At 55.0% G+C, this 16,564-nt stretch overlaps 2 protein-coding genes across 2 annotated transcripts; one reads left to right on the forward strand and one right to left on the reverse strand.

The window, feature by feature from the left end:
• Positions 1 to 1,952: 1,952 nt before the first annotated feature.
• SNUPN (snurportin 1) lies at positions 1,953 to 11,682 on the reverse strand. The gene is given in 12 exon segments (XM_029963135.1): positions 1,953 to 2,548; positions 6,227 to 6,307; positions 7,368 to 7,445; positions 7,739 to 7,836; positions 8,701 to 8,797; positions 8,909 to 9,013; positions 9,877 to 10,033; positions 10,202 to 10,218; positions 10,220 to 10,303; positions 10,306 to 10,742; positions 10,844 to 10,992; positions 11,669 to 11,682. Coding segments are annotated over 12 exon segments (1,647 nt in total). The 3' UTR covers positions 1,953 to 2,218.
• SNX33 (sorting nexin 33) lies at positions 10,901 to 15,960 on the forward strand. Its single transcript, XM_008933806.3, has 2 exons — positions 10,901 to 13,121; positions 15,089 to 15,960. The coding sequence occupies exons 1-2, from the start codon at positions 11,681 to 11,683 to the stop codon at positions 15,340 to 15,342; spliced, it is 1,695 nt and encodes a 564-aa protein (XP_008932054.2). The 5' UTR covers positions 10,901 to 11,680; the 3' UTR covers positions 15,343 to 15,960.
• The last annotated feature ends 604 nt before the right edge of the window (positions 15,961 to 16,564 follow it).

Below are 16,564 nucleotides of genomic sequence, written 5' to 3' on the forward strand. Positions count from 1 at the left end.
TTCAGCCGAGGAGCACTGCACTGGCAGCGTGCCCGCAGCCGGAGCCTGTGCACCTAACTGGGAGAAAATGGAAGAAGGGCAAAGGGAAGGGGCTGAGCCCCGGCTGGATGAGGGCTCCAGGCTCGTTCTGTCCCCCAGAGACCCAGACCGCGTCTCCACGTCGAGCTGCCGGCTCAGCTCTCCTGCCTCAGGCCAAATTTCAGCAGCCGGGGAGGGTGTGGGGGGCGTGATCCCCTCCGCTGGAGCTGCTGCCTGTTCCAGCTGGGAATGGGATCACACCCAGCAAACAGAAGAGTCACAGCATCAAACTGCACTAGCCCCGGCGACTTCCGTTTGACACCCTCTCTCCAAACACAACCTTTGGTTCCCAACAGGAATTGTAATGCAAATATTTATTTCACCAGCCCAGCTCATGCTTTTAAAAGAGAAACTATGAGGCATCATCTGGAGCCAGTGGAGAGCTGCAGTCGTTTCCCTCTTGTTCTCCTCCCTCCATCAGTGCACACAGCCCCTATTTGGCTGTATTTCCTCTCCTTCCCTTGGCCAGAGGACCTTGGAAGGCTGCTGGGGGGCAGTAAACTGAGTGCAGCTTTCTCTGCCTTAAGGGATGCACAAATCTTCCATCCAGATGCCCACCTCCGGGTTTAATTGCCTGACGGAAGGAAAACTGTGCTGACAGGAGGCTGGGTGCAGTCTCCTGTTCAGCACTCTCCCTGCAGATCTCTGCCAACCAGAGAGGCTGAAGGTGGGAACCTTTGAGGGATGGGGGGAATAAGGCAGTCCAGGTGTCTATCATCTTTCCCTGAGCAGCTGCTTCACATGCTAAAAAAATAATACTGAACATTATAAAATAAGCAGCTGTTTGAAAGAGACAGCTCCAAACACTGCAGAGCCAAGGGTGCCGCTTCCCTCCCGGGGAAGCCCCCCTGCATCCAGGACAGTTCCTGCTGCCCGCTGGTGTAATCAATAGTGGCTGCACAGCCAGATGGTTGCACGCAGCCCGCATGCTTGGCACAGAATCAGCCCTTTTCTGGGAAAAAGTGGGGGTGTGAGGGCAGGATACAAGTACCCCCACTATCTGCGGGTGGTCATCCCCACTCTCCCTATCTCCTCCAGGGGCATTTCCCTAGAGAGCTGGGATTAAAGTCCCCAACACCGCCTTTAGCCTGATGTTTCATCTCCCCTTTTAATCTCCCTCTGAAAACCAACCTGGCGACAGTGAGAACAATCATTTCATCCTCTTAAAGCCAGGGAGAAGGAGCAGCCAGTGCTTAAAAAAAGTGGGATTGGGCTGGGGTGAGAGGGACAGAAGGGACCAAACTAACTCAGTGTGCAGAGAATCAAACCCACGTAAGCGTTTCCTCTGCTCCAGTCAGCGCTGGAACTGATTTTTTCAATCCCTATTTGGGAGGCACAGCACGCATCCACCCTTAGGTAGCAGGAAGACGCTCAAGAATTTGTCTTTCTGAGAAACCTTTTATTTGGCACGATCAATGGTAGTGTTTTTCAGACCGAAGCCATTCCTTCCTCCCCCCACTGAGAAAAGCCTTGAGGAGAGAGAGGCTTCTGCTGCACTCACTGTGCACAAAGCCCTGCTCCAAGGCAGGTCCTGCTGCGATGCAAGGAAAATTTAGATCGTCCTAAGAATATGTGGGTGTGGAAAGTCCACCCTTTGGATTTACAGAAGCTCACTGCCAACTTTTTGCTAGTAAGAAGCAGACTGACCCCAAAACTTTCATTGTGAAGGCCTCAGAAAAGAGCTGGATCAAAGGCCGAGAAGCCCCCATTTCTGGGGTCAGGAAGGTGGGGCTGCTACCTGGGGTCGTGAGCAGCAGCTGCACCTCAGAGGTCCGAGCACTGTTCCTATGCTGGAGCTCTGCCAGGGCTTCAGGAGAAGCAGGGTCAGGAGCTGAATTGTATCCCTGCAGTGCGTCCCAACGCACGACTGCCTTAGCAGAGAACCAGACAATCCTGTTAAGGACTCACAGAAGCCTTGGCAAAAAAAAAAATAAAAAAACCCCAACGCTAAAAAAAAACAAAAACAAAACCAAAAAACCCCCCCCAAAAAACAGCCCTTGGGGCAAGATATTCCACTGTCATGCCCTTGAAACAAAGCTATCCTATCATCATTACTTTGCCCCCTCTCAGGAGCATGAGGGACAGTGAGAAGCAGGGAGCCTTTTCCCTGCTCCCTCCCCAGTTGGCCTGTCCCAGCATTTTAACTCTCCATTTGGCTCACTGCTCCGTCCTGGCCCTCCAGAGACTTTTCTGGCTGAGGGGTAGACAAGTGTTCCAGCTCGTAATGTCCGTTCTTTGCGGCCACCACGCTGCTCGGGTCCCCCTTTTCCACCGCCAGCTTTTTACTCCTTTTGCTCTCGATGATCTGCTGGAGCTGCCGCCCGGCATAGCTGGGTTTGGCCGTGAGCGCGGTGGAGGGTACGGTGAGCCCCAGGATTTCAGGGACCATGTAGGGCCGGAGCCAGCCCACCAGTGGGGTGCTGCCAGGGGTGTAGTGGGTTTGCCTGTGATAGAAGAGCAGCCCGTCAACCTGCGGACAGGAGAGAGTGAATGAAAGGGCAGAGCTGAGGCTCCCGCAGGTGGATGACCGGGCGCCAGACGACAGCTCTGCTCTCCATTTGCAGGCCAAAACCAACAGCTGGATCATTTTTCCCCAAGCAGTGCAATAAACAGCGGAAGGGAAAGAAGAAACCTGCAGAGCTCCTGCCCTGAAAGATCAGCGACTCCCAGGTGGCTTTAAATTGTCAGAGGCAAACAATTCCAGCCCGCTGTCGGCACAGAGCAGCATCCTCTGGATGCTCTCATCCCACTCTGCAGAAAAGCCAGCAGGTTTCTGAATGAGGCAGCCCACTTTACTGGATTAGGGTTATTTTAAATAATACATTTGGAAAGTAATTAGTCCAAGTGCATGATGCCAAGGAGCCCCGATTCCTAACAGCTCTTTTAACTGGTGTATGCCAATAAAATTCTTAATGTTTCCCAGGAGAGAACTTCTCCAGCAATCAATGACAGTTAAGGGCACTCAGGACTTTGAAGATTTAGGCTTAACTCTTGTGCTACTATTTCCACACTCTGCAGTGCTGCAGCTGTCTGACATTTTCCCCACTTTCCTGCCATGCTCAGGGATTCTCATTCCCCCTCTTCCTGTGCTTCCCAGGGTGTGCTCTGTGAGGCTGGATCTTGTTGTCAGGCTGACTAACGCTGAAGGTGGTGCTCCTCTTAGCTCAGCTTCAAAATCTCTTAAAAAGCCATTTGGCTATGAAGAAGAGTAGCTGAGTGGGCAGAAGAGAGGAGAACAAAAGCCCATCTCGGGATGAATTGCTCCCAGGCCTCTCCCCAAGCCTACAGCCCCCAGAACAGACACCCAGGCTGAGCACAGCACAGAGCAGCATCTATCCGTTTCTGCTCCATGGATGCTAACCTATGGCAGAGACAGTAAAGCTCCTGGTACTACTCTGTTCACAATTTTCAGTCACTGTCAACATCTTGCAAAATAATCCCAGAAAAAGGGGGATTCCTCTGCTAGGAAAACATAAAACTAGAACAGAAAGCATCATGATGAACTTGTGTAACCCCTCTGGATATCTAAAGTGCAAAGCTTTTCCCTCCCCCTGCCTCTTGGGAACAGCCAGAATCTGCAGCACCTCAGCATATCCAGCCCATTCCTGTGGATGCGTGGCACTTGATGAGCAAGAGGGATACTCCAGCACCCACAGGAATGTTTTGGAAAAGATCAGAGCCTGGAAACGCCTTCCAGACTGTTCCAAATATCTTCCCCAAGATGGAGAATTCAAAGGAGTTCAGCCTGGTGAAGTTAGGTCATGTTCTCCCTTCCCTGATTTAAGTGACTCCCATATTCCTTCCTGTTTATTTAATTTGTTGGCTGGGTCCCTACCCTGAGTCACTGCAGTGACAGCAGCCACACGAGAACAAGGGCTGACACTGTCCCTAAACGACAGAACCCGAGGAGAGACTGGCCTGGCAGGGTTTCACACTCCACAGCCACGCTTTCCAGATTTTAGATGCTTAACAGTCCTCCCATTCCTTCACACCGGGGTTTCTCAGAGGCTTTGGCTCCCCTGCCTTTGTGGAAACCTGAGCATGGTTTTACTCAGATCTGTGAGAAGGACAGTAGCTCTTAAGATCCACTCCAAAAACCACTTGAAATTCAGAGCCAGTCAACTGATCCAAAGTCCACTGAACTCAGGGGAATAAAATTCTGCTGAATAGAGCGGGTCAGGCCCTAACTCTCAGGTTACAGATTAACTCTGAAGTCCCAAATCTGAAAGCACTGACCACCTCTGCTGCCACCACACACACGAGATTCCTGTCAGGATCACCAGATGCTGGGCCCAAGACTAAGACCACCTCTGTTATCCTTCACTATCCATAACCAGGATCTATTTTCTGTGCCGGTGGTGGAAGCTGTTTTGGGGGATTTTTGGGCTCCCTCTTGTGGCACACCAGAGGGACCCACGGCTCCCTTCATTCTGGAAGCAGCACCATGGTTCCAGTGTGTTGAGCCAATTACACCACATTTCACTTCTTGGGGTTACACCCCAATGTATCAAAAGACCAGGGGGGCAAATCACAGCTGGATTACACATCTGGAGTCCGTTCAGCTCCATCTCCTGCTTCAGAGTTTCACAATGGCCTCTTTCGTAGCCCAAAAGTTTCCCACTCTGACCACAGCGAGGCAACACTCCTCAGCCTTTCCTCTTGGGACCAGATGCCTCAGGAAGGAATGAAGCTTTTACTCAGGAAAGACAGGAATGACTGTTTCTACAGAGGCACTCAGAGATTTGTCATTAAGCAAGTCAGTTGCAGGAAAGCTGGGACTTTCTGACTCACTCTGATGGCTGTCCTGGCTTTGACAAGCAAAGTCAGCCCTCACAGACAAATTAGTGTCCCTTAATTTAAACCTGCACTTATACTAATGGCTAACTCGGGATGGGGCAGCACAAGAGACTGTCACATCAATGTGGCTTTTGCCTTTGCAGGACAAGAAACCTCTGTGGAGGCTGTTCCTGGTGTGGGGTTGAGACTGGGCACTCCTAGGAACTGCAGCAGACACTGAAGGAGCTTCTGGCTTCCAGATGTTGTCACTGGGCCGGAATGCCACTGCCTCCTCCATCCTCTCCCCCTCCAGTGAGAAGTCAGCCAGGGCAGGCAAAAGCAGCCAGAGCTGATTCCATGAGGGCCTGTGACTCACTGCTCACAACCACATGGAGCTGAGCGAGGTGGCACGTGGATTTGCCTGTCTTGCCCTTCCCCAAAGGTCAGAATAGCACAACAGTTTTGTCAGGTGAGGTTTAGGGTGGATATGAGGAACAGATTCTTCCCTCAGAGGGTGGTCAGGCAATGGAACAAACTCCCTAGGGAACTGGTCATGGTCCTAAGCTTGCCAGAGCTCAGGGACCCTTTGGACAATGCTCTCAGGCACACTGTGGGATTGCTGGGGCTGTCTTCTGCAGGGCCAGGAGCTGGACTTTGATGATTCTAGTGGGTCCCTTCCAGCTCAGGATATTGTATGATTCTATGATTCTACTTCTAAAGCTGATGAAGCGAACACAGGTGTCCTGTTCAGCCATTTCTGTCACAGCCATCCTCCCCCAGCTCCAGTACACCTCAGGCACCCACTCTGAAGACCCAAACCCCTCAGAAACCATTGGGATCTTACCATCAACCTTCTCCTTCCTTCCCAGAAAACAGCCAGGTGCCTTGGACATAGAATATGGAAGCAGCCAGACTAAGGAAACCCACGCAAGCCCACATAAAGCCATGGGCAGTACCAACTTTGGCCCTTAAGAGGTCAGCTGTCCATCACACTGCTATGTGAACATGAGTTGTGCTGCTTCTGGAGGCAGCCTGAGTGTCCCTATCAACACTCATCCTAAAATGCTTTTTCAGACCCAGCCAACTGCAGCAAGGGCAGCACAAACACATGGAATGCCGTGGGTTTAACTCTTGCTTATCTGTGTGGTTGGATGAGGCCTGTACCTGTTGACAAGGCAAGAGATCAACCATGGGCATAAAGGCATCCATCCCACACACAAAGGGAAACGGCAGTGCAGCTCAGCAAGCTTCCTGCAGCTTTGGGAGAGCAAATTCCCAAGCAGAGGGGATGCACCTCTTTCCCAGCACTGGCAGAGGCACAGCAGGGCTGCTGCTGAGGCTGAGGTCCAGGCTCCCACCCGGGTGTTCTCACCTCAAAGGGGAAGTCCATAGCCAGCAGCTCACACAGGCTGTCCGAGGAGCAAGGGAAGTTCTGCAGGCCCACAAATTTGTACTGAAAGAGTAAGAGAGGGTTAGAGGGGCAACTGTGTGGCCTAAAGGCAAACAAGTTGCTGAGTCCAGCACCAGTGCGGAGGCAGCTAAGAAGGAAGGATTCCTCCAGTGCAGGATCCTACATGAAAGGGAAAGGGTGAGGAACAGCTCCCACATGCCCCTGATACCTTTTTTCCCAAGCACCCAAGACTGCACGAAGGACCTTTCAGGAGATGTTCTTTTAACCAAAAGAGAAAATTATGACCTCCAGGCAGGATGCAAAGTAGACAGGCATCTGTTGCAGGCTGCTGGCTCAGCCAAGTCAATCTTTCAACCCAGGAAATGAAAGCTGAAACGACCCCCCTTCATTAGGTAGCTATCTTCTGGATATTCCTGTTGGGAGTCAGAACAGGATGTTCTCCGAACACAGACACCTTCACTGCACTCAGCCCCATTTATCACTGAGATGCTTAGCTCACAGGAGCTGCTCTGCTTGGCTGTGCCTGAGCAGAGAAATCCCTCATGTCTGTACCCAAAAACCATGTTCCAAGCTGCTGTGGGTTCTAGGTCTGACCTCCATACGTAAGTCTTCGAAGGAAGACTTTTTATCCTGGTTCAGCAGGGATTCTGGGTGGCAATCCGGCATTCATCCGAACAATTTCAATGATCAGTTTAAACAGAGGGAAGGCTTAAAGCTTTACAAACCCGCAAGACTGCAAGAATAAGCCCCAGTGTAGTCAGGCTGCCAACCAACACTGCCCCTGCAGAAACCACACTGGTTTTCCATTCCATTTCAAAGGAAAGCTAAAAACAGCATGGAAGTTAGCTGATACCCTGCAGTGTGATAGCCCTCAGCACTTTGGATGGGGGAAATAAATCCCACTGCACTCATTTACAATATTCAGTGGTTCCATTTACATCCTGACCACGGCATCCCATTTCATCAGATGTACACTTTGAAGCCTGATCCATGAGGAGAAAGAAAAAAAGAAAGAAAGCTTCCGCTTGTGAAAGAAACTGCTGAAGCCTGCTGAACAGGAGAGCTTACCCCTCAGCCTCCTTCTCAGTACAAAGGGACTTACCGGATTAATCCTGCTTGTCTCTCCCAGCCCTTTCTCCTCTTGGATCTTTGAGGACAGCCAGAAGAATCTGAAGTCAGTCTGTGAAAGGACACAGAGAGTTAGTGACCATTCACTACACATCACCCATCAGCACCTGCTGAGTGTCTTCACTCCTCTGCATTCACCTGGGAGATTTACAAAATCGACTCCACCTGCAGAACCAGCACCCCAAACCCTGCTACTGCCCCACAAAACATGTACATAATTCCAGCAGCCCAAAAGCTGTAAAGACGCTGGTGCTTGGGAGAAATATCCACATTTTGGAGAGTGAGCTACATACAGTGCTGGAGCACTGCATCTCAGGGAACAACAGGGAGGCAGGGATTCAGTACCTGGCAATCATAAACAGGGTGTCCTCTCCAGCACATCACATCGAGGATATAGTAGGTTCGCTGGGCCTCATTGTAGATACAGTCCAGGATGGTGTACACTGCACACACAAACACAGGGAGGTCCATACCTGCTCCAGACTCTGCCTAACCCAATTGGCAAATGCCAGGCCACAGCTCTCCAGCATTAATCCTGCCCTGATGTAAGGCTGCCAGGCGCAGAGGGACCCTCTTCTGTTAACAGAAACTGTGACCGCAAAAAGCCTTGAGCCTGAGGAGTCCCATGAGGCTACAAAGGGACCAGCCAGAGGCATAGCAGGCAAGGGCATGTTTCAGAAAATGGCATTTGCCAGGGAATAAACCTCTTTTTTTCTGGGCCAAAAAACTGAACTCCAAGAGGTAGTAAGGAAGATGACAGCACACACAGGTCTCTTTTAGAGGACAGAGAGGATATTGGGGTTTAAGAGGGTCAGTCAATCAGGCTAATTAAAAGATGTGACAGGACAAAGGGCAATGGTTTTAAACAGGAAAAAGGCAGTTTTAGATTAGATGTTAGGAAGAAATTCTTCCCTGTGAGGGCGGTGAGGCCAGAGAAGCTGTGACTGCCCCATCCCTGGAAGTGTTCAAGACCAGGTCGGATGGGCCTTAGAGCAACCCGGGATAGTGGAAGGTGTCCCTGCCCATGGCAGGGAGGTGGAACAAGATGACCTTTAAGATCCCTTCCAAATCCAAACCATTCTGGGACTCCATGTGCTTATCTAGCATAAAGGTATTTGTCCACATCTAGTTATCTCCAGAGATACAGAAACAGGCCTGAGGTTGACTACCTATCAGCACAAAAAAGGGCATAGCTCTGGGGCTCAGGGGAGCTGGAGGAGCAGCACTGAGCCTGCCAGCAAACACATTCCCAGGCAGAAGCAGGCAGCTCCCCTCCCTCTATCCCAAATGTCTCCTCACACCTGTACCTTTCTCTCTGGCTGAGTTGTGCCGGTTCCCCCCCGGCAGCAGGGATGGGAACCTGTTGACACAGAAGCCACTCTTGGTGTAAGCTGCTGTTGTGCCCTGTGAGGAAAGAGGAGAGAGAAAACCCAGTCAAGCCAGCTTTATGTTGGCTGGAAACATAAACCAGGTCCTTTAGCAGCTGGTGAGACCCCCACCTCTGCTACCACTTACCCTGGAGGCCACGATGAGTGCCCTTTTCCCCACAGGACACACCACCACAACCCACTCCTGCTCCAGATCCGAGGGTACATCCACCAGCCACTCTGACAGCATCAGCTACAGAGAAACCAGGAAAAAACAGTTAGTAACAACTATCCTGAAGTTATGGACAATGAACAGCTCCAGAATAAAACAAGGAGGTTTTAACTTGGCTTCAACAGCTACACTGGGCGTTTTAGAGGCAGCTGGCACTGCTTGTCACCCCCAAAAGGGCTCCTTCCCTCTCTCTCTGTCTCCCTAATCAACCTCAACCTGCCTAACACACTCTTCAAGTCTTTCTCTTGCTTCCCAGCTGCTGACTGAGTTTCAGACTACAGAATAGGGCTCACAGTCCTTGCTTGGCCACCTCACACCTTGGTCCCCACTCCAGCACTTTATTCTTAAAAACATGAAAGAGCTTAGAGATTCCAAAATATTATGATTAAAGAGCCCAGAGAAACTGACCTCCTCAAACATTGCCCAGGTGGCTGCATGCCTTTTAGGACCAATACAGCACCCAGGCTGATAAAACCCAGCTGAGTTTTCCTTTCCTTCCTGGTGTCCCAGACACGGGGAAAGACAGAAATCTTTAGCTGAGTGTTGCCTAACGGGGTACTAATGCTGCTAGCTGAGCTGAAATCTCCCGAAGTGGGGAATGCAGTGGTGCAGGATTAATGGCTGGACTCAATGACCTTCGAGATCTTTTCCAACCTAAATGACTACAGCACACAGGCGGCCCATCTCCATTTGTTTTCCGTTTGAACTCAGCATGTTTTGGAGGCAAACTGAACCACAGTTTCTCTCTGAGCACCAAGTCAGACAGGACACATTCTTCTCAGCCCCAAAACGGCCATCACCGTGGCCTCAAACCACCCCACATCCCTCACCCTGGCCCTGTCTCACACCCATACCCCACCATGGGGACCCAGGTGGCTCCTCACCTGATTGGCGTAGCGCTTGGGCAACTTTTTGCCAGCATCCACGTCCATCTCCTCTTCCTCCGCATCTTCCCCATCCTTCTCCTCGCCCTCGCTCTCCATCCCTGCCCAGTCGTCCTCTGCCAGCCTCCTGGCATGGTTCACGTAGTCCAGCCGCCTCCTGGGGGGGGGGAGGAAACAACCCAGCGGGGAGGCAGGTCACCCACCGCATCCCACACCCAAACCGGGCCGCCTCCCCACACGCAGCCCCAGTTGGCGGCCTCCCAACGCGGCCCGCCCCCCGCCCGCGCCCCCATCCCTTGGAGCGGCGCCCGCTCTCCCCTATCACTCTCTCTGGATGCGGAGGAAGGCGCTGCCGGCGCTCGACCTGCCCGGGGCCGCCATGCGGGGGCTTGTACGCGGCCAGGCGGGGTGCGGACGTCACCGGGCTTGAAGGGGCCCCGCCAGCCCCACGCCCGCCGCCAGCGCCGCGCTCAGCTCCTTCCATTGGCAACACCCCGCGCCGGCCGCTTTCCGGCCCGGGCCGCGCCCGCAGCGCCCCGCGCGGCTCGGAGGCCCCGCGCCCCCCGCAGCCCGCTTCAGCCCGTGCCTCAGTTTCCCCCTCCGGCCCGAGGGGCTGGGAAGGGGGACGCCCGCGGGCCGTGGACCGGGCACGGCCGAGGGAGAATTATCCCGGCAGAGGGGGGGGGGGGGGCGGGGGGGGGGGGGGTGGTGGACGCAGGAGCAGCCAGTCCAACCGGCGGGCGAGGGATTCGCGCCCCGGGACGGCTGCCTGCAGAGGGCAGCGTGTCGGCTGGCCAAGGCCGGGGCCGGGCTTTGCTGCTCGCTGCGAACCGGGACGGCGGAGCGGGAAGATGCCGCTGCTTGCCCTGCGTCACGGGAGGCTGCGGCTGCTCCGCCACCCCCTCCGCAACGGGACCCGCAGCGGGGCCGCATCAGAGCACCGGCAAACGGGACAAGCCCCGTGTACCCGCCCCCGGCCAGCGGTGGACCAGCCTCGGCACCGGTTCGCCATCCCGCTTGGCAACGGGGACCAGGCCCCGCACCATCTCCCCCACCGGCACCGGCATCAGCACCGGCACCCCCGCCAGCCCCACCGCCGTCCCCTCCACCTCCGTCCTGCGTGAGATTTACGGATTTCAGGGAAAAACCAAACCCCACCAGCCGCCGGGAAAGTCGGCCCGGAAAGGAAATCCCGGGATCACTGGGAGGTTGGGCAGGGTTTGGGGTCGTTCCTGACGATTTCCCAGCACCCACCGACAGCTGGCAGGGGAAAATTTGGGGTGTTTTATCCACAGGACCCCCGAGAAAAGTCGCTTGGGATATATCTCCTCGCTGGCAGCCAGAGGTTTTCCTCACGGAAAGTGAAACCTCGGGATCGGCGTCCCAGCGAGATAAACCCTGCGTGGACATGGCAGAGCCCGGCTCTTGGGCCGGCCGGGGTTCACATCCCGGAGGAGCCGGGGAAACGCCGCTCGCCTGACCAGGAATCTTGTTTTTATCCAGGAAATGTCGTTTTTAACTGGGGAATGTTGTTTTTTAACTGGGGAATGTTGTTTTTAACAGGGGTGCCGGGATCGGGGGGGTCACTTGGACACACGGAACTTGGCGTCACCTCGTAAGGGATTTCTTCTTCACCGTTTTTTTTTTTTAATTTCTCTGGGAAACCGGCCAAGCCATTTCCCACAGCGCGTGGTGGTGATCCCGGAGCCGAGCGAGCCTGTGGTATTGCCTGGGGGGGTTGTTTTGGCTGGGGGGATTGCGTTCCGCTGTGTCCCCCCCTCCTCTTCCCGACCCGCGACCGGCCATGGCGTTGAAAGCCAGAGCGCTTTACAACTTCCAGAGCGAAAACAAAGAGGAGATCAGCATCCAGGAGAACGAGGAGCTCGTCATCTTCAGTGAGAACTCCCTGGACGGGTGGTTACAGGGCCAAAACAGCCGCGGGGAGACCGGCCTCTTCCCTGCTTCCTACGTCGAGATCCTCCGCTCCCGGTCAGGCTCCAACTACACGGACTACTCCAGCAGCCCGGCCGGCTCCCCCGGGCACGACTCCTCCTTCTACTCAGCATCCCCCAATCCCGGCATCTCCTACCAGGGCAGTTTTGAGGACGACGATGATGATGATTGGGATGACTGGGACGATGCGTGCACGGTGGTGGAGGAGCCCCGGAGCGCCCCGGGTACCAACGGGCACCCCTCACCCAATCTGCAGTACCCGGAGGCCTATGGCCACCACCAGCATGCAGGTTACCGGCCCAAGCCGGCGCTGGAGAGGCAGGATAGCATGAGCTCCTCCAAGAGGGGCAGCGTGGTAGGAAGGAACCTCAACCGCTTCTCCTGCTTCGTCCGCTCCGGTGTGGAAGCCTTCATCCTGGGCGACGTGCCCCTGATGTCCAAGATCTCTGAGACATACTGCATCGAGATGGGCTCCAGAGGTCCCCAGTGGAGGGCGAACCCCCACCCCTTCATCTGTTCTGTGGAGGACCCCACCAAGCAGACCAAGTTCAAGGGCATCAAGAGCTACATCTCCTACAAGCTGACCCCCAGCAACATCAACTCGCCCGTGTACCGGCGGTACAAGCACTTCGACTGGCTCTACAACCGCCTCCTGCACAAGTTCACGGTGATCTCGGTGCCCCACCTGCCCGAGAAGCAGGCCACTGGCCGCTTTGAGGAGGACTTCATCGAGAAGCGCAAGCGGCGACTGATCCTCTGGATGGACCACATGACCAGCCACCCCGTCCTCTCCCAGTACGAGGGATTCCAGCACTTCCTCTGCTGCCGTGACGAGAAGCAGTGGAAGCTGGGCAAACGCCGGGCGGAAAAGGATGAGATGGTGGGTGCCAGCTTCCTCCTCACCATCCAGATTCCCACGGAGCACCAGGACCTGCAGGACGTGGAGGACCGCGTGGACGCCTTCAAGGCCTTCAGCAAGAAGATGGACGACAGCGTCCTGCAGCTGACCAACGTGGCCTTGGAGCTGGTGCGCAAGCACGTGGGGGGCTTCCGGAAGGAGTTCCAGAAGTTGGGCAATGCCTTCCAAGCCATCAGCCACTCCTTCCACATGGACCCTCCCTACAGCTTGGATGCCCTCAACAACGCCATCTCCCACACAGGCAAGACGTACGAGACTGTGGGGGAGATGTTTGCTGAGCAGCCCAAGAATGACCTGTTCCTCATGCTGGACACGCTTTCCTTATACCAAGGGCTCCTCTCCAACTTTCCAGACATCATCCACCTCCAGAAAGGTAAGGAGGCCTTCTTCTCCCTGGGAACGGCCCCATGTGAGTGGGAACAGCGTGGGGAGTGGGAACGGCGTGGGGAGTGGTATGGGGATGCAATGAGGAAATCCTTTGTTGGGCCATGAAGGGAATGGGAAATGAAGATGGGAATGAGAATGGAAACCATTGTCTGTGGCTCCTAGGGAAGCAGTGTGGTCCCTGCTGGCACAGCCCTCCAGTCACCCCAGCTGGGAGAGGCTGCTAGGGCTATTGGGTCCAGGGTCTGACCCAGTGATGCTGTGGGCTCCATGACTGCTGCTGGTGCTTCCTTTGTGGGGATCAGCATGGGTGTCACTCCTTGCAGACCATTAGCAGGAGCCAGCACCACTGCTGGTGGCTTTGTGGTGACCTGCCCGGCACCTCTTGAGCATCCCACCCACTGCCACTTGTCCCTCCTCATCCTCCCTCCCTGCCGAGGCGGCAGATGGGTGGCCAGCAGGGATGCTGGAGCTTGCTCTCTCGGGGCTGGGACATGGCTGGATATGGCCTTGAGTGGGCCAGAGGAGCAGAGTGGGCTGTGCAGGGCAGTGGGATGAGGACATGTCCGTGGGGGATGACACACTGAACCTCCTGGGGACAACCAAGGTCACACTTTTCAGGAGTATGTCCCTGCAATTCTGGGTCCAGGAGGAGTGGGTTAGCACACCTGGGCTGTCAGAGCTCCCTGCATCTCATTTGTCCTAGTTCCCTGGAGTTGCTGGGGTCAGAGGGGGTGAGAAGTGTTTTCTGTGCTCTTCCTGGATTGAGTGGCAGGCAGGGAGGACTCGGTGGCCCTTTGCACCCAGGCTGACGCAGCTGGGTGTGGGAGCAGGGCCGAAGTCCACACACTCCTCCCAGCCCAGCTACCCATAGCGGGGAGGGGACACCCACACTAACATCCTCAGATTTTGGGGGACAAGTTTTCCCCAGGGTGGAAACCAGGGCTGTCTGTGTCCAAGCACCCAGGGATGTCTGTGCCTCGCTGCATGTCCTTGGGGGAGGCTGGGAAGGCAAAGGGAGCAAGGAGAGTACAATCCTGCCCCAGCAGCTTCTATGCCTTTCCTCCCAGTGTTGTTTACCCATGGAGAGGGGCTGGATCCCGTCCGGAAGCGAGGCTGCGTGGGCAGAGCAGAAGGCAGGATTTGGCCTCCAACCTTTGCTTCTTCCTCCTCCTCATCCTCTCTGCTGGGAGCAGGGCTGGTGCAGCGGGAGCACCGTAACCCCGGGTCTGGTGCTCCCGGCAAGGGGCAGGGATAAGGGAAAAAAGCCCAGAGCAGGCCAGATCTTGTTTTTAGTTTTTTAGCCTCTGTGCTAATGAGGGGGAGGAATGCAGGGCTGGAGCCAGGCAGGATTCTTTCGAAACTGAGCTGTAAAAAAACATGGAGAGGGAAAAACTGGTGTCAGAGCATCAGCTGCCTCTGGGAGAGGGAGATGGTTTCCCAGCTGAGCTCCAGACAGCACCACACGCCCTTCCCCCATCCTGGTTCACTGCCTCCTGGTCTGGGGTCTCCCAGGGCTACTCCTGACCCCCATTTATGGGATACCATGGAATATTTGGAGGACAGGCTTGGCTGGGGTGCTTGGCTGTGCTAACAATGCCCCGCATTTTTAGCTTAGCACCCAAAGCCTTGAGTTGTAGCCCTCCAGGAGCCCAGACCCCAAAACCAGCTCAACATGAGGTTGTGTGCTCAGAGATGGGATGGAAAAGGAGCTGGGGAGGCCAGAGTCCAGAGGGGAAAGGCTCCTGGTCTTTCCCTGCCTGGAGGAGAGGGATGAGTTCGATGGGCATAGGGAGATGCAGGTAGATCCCTCCTTTACTCATGTGGGGCAGCTCTGCGCCTCTGCTTTGAGTCCAGGCTGGTGCCCTGGCATGGAGGGCGGTGGGATCAACCAGGAAGGCCAGGGAAGGGTCACACAGATCCACCAGCCTCTCATCCTGCTCCCTGCCTTGCCAGGCGCCTTCGCGAAGGTGAAGGAGAGCCAGCGGATGAGCGACGAGGGCAGGATGGACCAGGAGGAGGCTGACGGGATCCGCAAGCGCTGCCGCGTGGTGGGCTTCGCCCTGCAGGCCGAGATGAACCACTTCCACGAGCGCCGCGTGGCTGACTTCAAGAGGATGATGCAGTCCTACCTGAGGCAGCAGATCGTCTTCTACCAGCGCGTCAGCCAGCAGCTGGAGAAGACACTGCGCATGTATGACAACCTCTAACGCCTCCACTTGCTCTGCCCGCAGCCTCGCACGCCTCCTCTGTCTGTGGCAGACTGAGAACTGACAGGAACTCATCACGCTAGAGACCAAATAACTTTGGGCTTTCCTCCCCCTTCCCGGGCCTGTGGGGAAGGGCTCGCCCGCGGGTTGGCTGTGCCACCTCTTTCCCTGTGTCCTCCCACCCTGCCATGGGTCTGGTGGGGGCACTGGAGGCTCACAAGAGAGACAGATGTGGAGGTAACAGTGCTGCCCAGTGATTTTTAGCTTTCTGAAAACCCACTCTCCTGGAGCAGAGGCAGGTGCATCCCAGCCTGCTGGGAGAAGTCGTCCAAGCGGTCAACATTTTGCACACTAAAAGCTTTTCTGATGGAAAAAAGAGAAGGAAACAGATCTTTATTTGGAAGAGATTTTTTTGTTTGTTTGTCATGAGATATTTTCAATATTTTCCATTTTTCTGCAGCATTTTTACTGATCAGTTTTTAACTAGATGCCCAGAGGCGAAGGGAAATCTCTTTCTTGAGCATGGCTGCTGACTGGGAAAAGGGAAAAAAAAAAAAAAAAGGGAAAAAAAAAAAAAGCCCCACAGCCTTTTCAATAAAATTGTTGGTAGAAAAAACACCAACCCGCTTCCCGGAGATGTCTGTGGAAAATGGAGCTGCTTCAGGATCCTGGGGAAAGCTCTGCATCTGAGCATCCCCTGGCTGCCAGTCAGCTTCAGATATCCCTGTGCCATGGAGGGAATGATCCTGGGAGGGGATCCCACAGTAACCACCCTCCTGCTCTTCAAGCAACCCACCAAGGGGCAAATCCTGCCCCGCTTTGCACTGCTCGGGGCCTGGGGCAGCGTGTGGCTGCCTGGGAGGCAGCGGGGCTGGCACGGGGGCCTTGTTTTTGAAGGGAAATGGCTGGGATAAATCACAGCGAGGAAAGTTAGGGCCGCCTTGGCCTGGCTCCAGGGATAAAATTAGCCCCGGCATGCAGGCCAGCGGGGTATTGTTAAACTAACAGCGACACTGGGAATGCGGCAGGCTGCGCTCCATCCTCCCGGAGCCCTCCCCAGCCTGCACGCTCGAGTACAGCCGGCCGGGGAGCACATCCTCCCTCCTGCGTCCGGCAGCCAGGGCAGTCCCCTTCCCACGGCCCCATCCCACATCCTACCCCAACCTCATCCCACCCTGTCCACATCCTACGTTGGTTCCATCCTACCCCATTCTCATCACAT

This window comes from Manacus vitellinus, unplaced genomic scaffold, assembly GCF_001715985.3.
Source record: "Manacus vitellinus isolate BGI_N305 unplaced genomic scaffold, ASM171598v3 scaffold_53_pilon, whole genome shotgun sequence".
NCBI classification, from domain to species: Eukaryota; Metazoa; Chordata; class Aves; order Passeriformes; family Pipridae; genus Manacus; species Manacus vitellinus.

What these genes read in the sequence shown, in the direction of transcription:
- SNX33 (XM_008933806.3), top strand. Translation starts at nt 11,681, where the DNA reads ATGGCGTTGAAAGCCAGAGCGCTTTACAACTTCCAGAGCGAAAACAAA. An exon ending in CATCATCCACCTCCAGAAAG is followed by an intron (nt 13,122 to 15,088) that starts GTAAGGAGGCCT and finishes CTGCCTTGCCAG; the next exon opens with GCGCCTTCGCGAAGGTGAAG.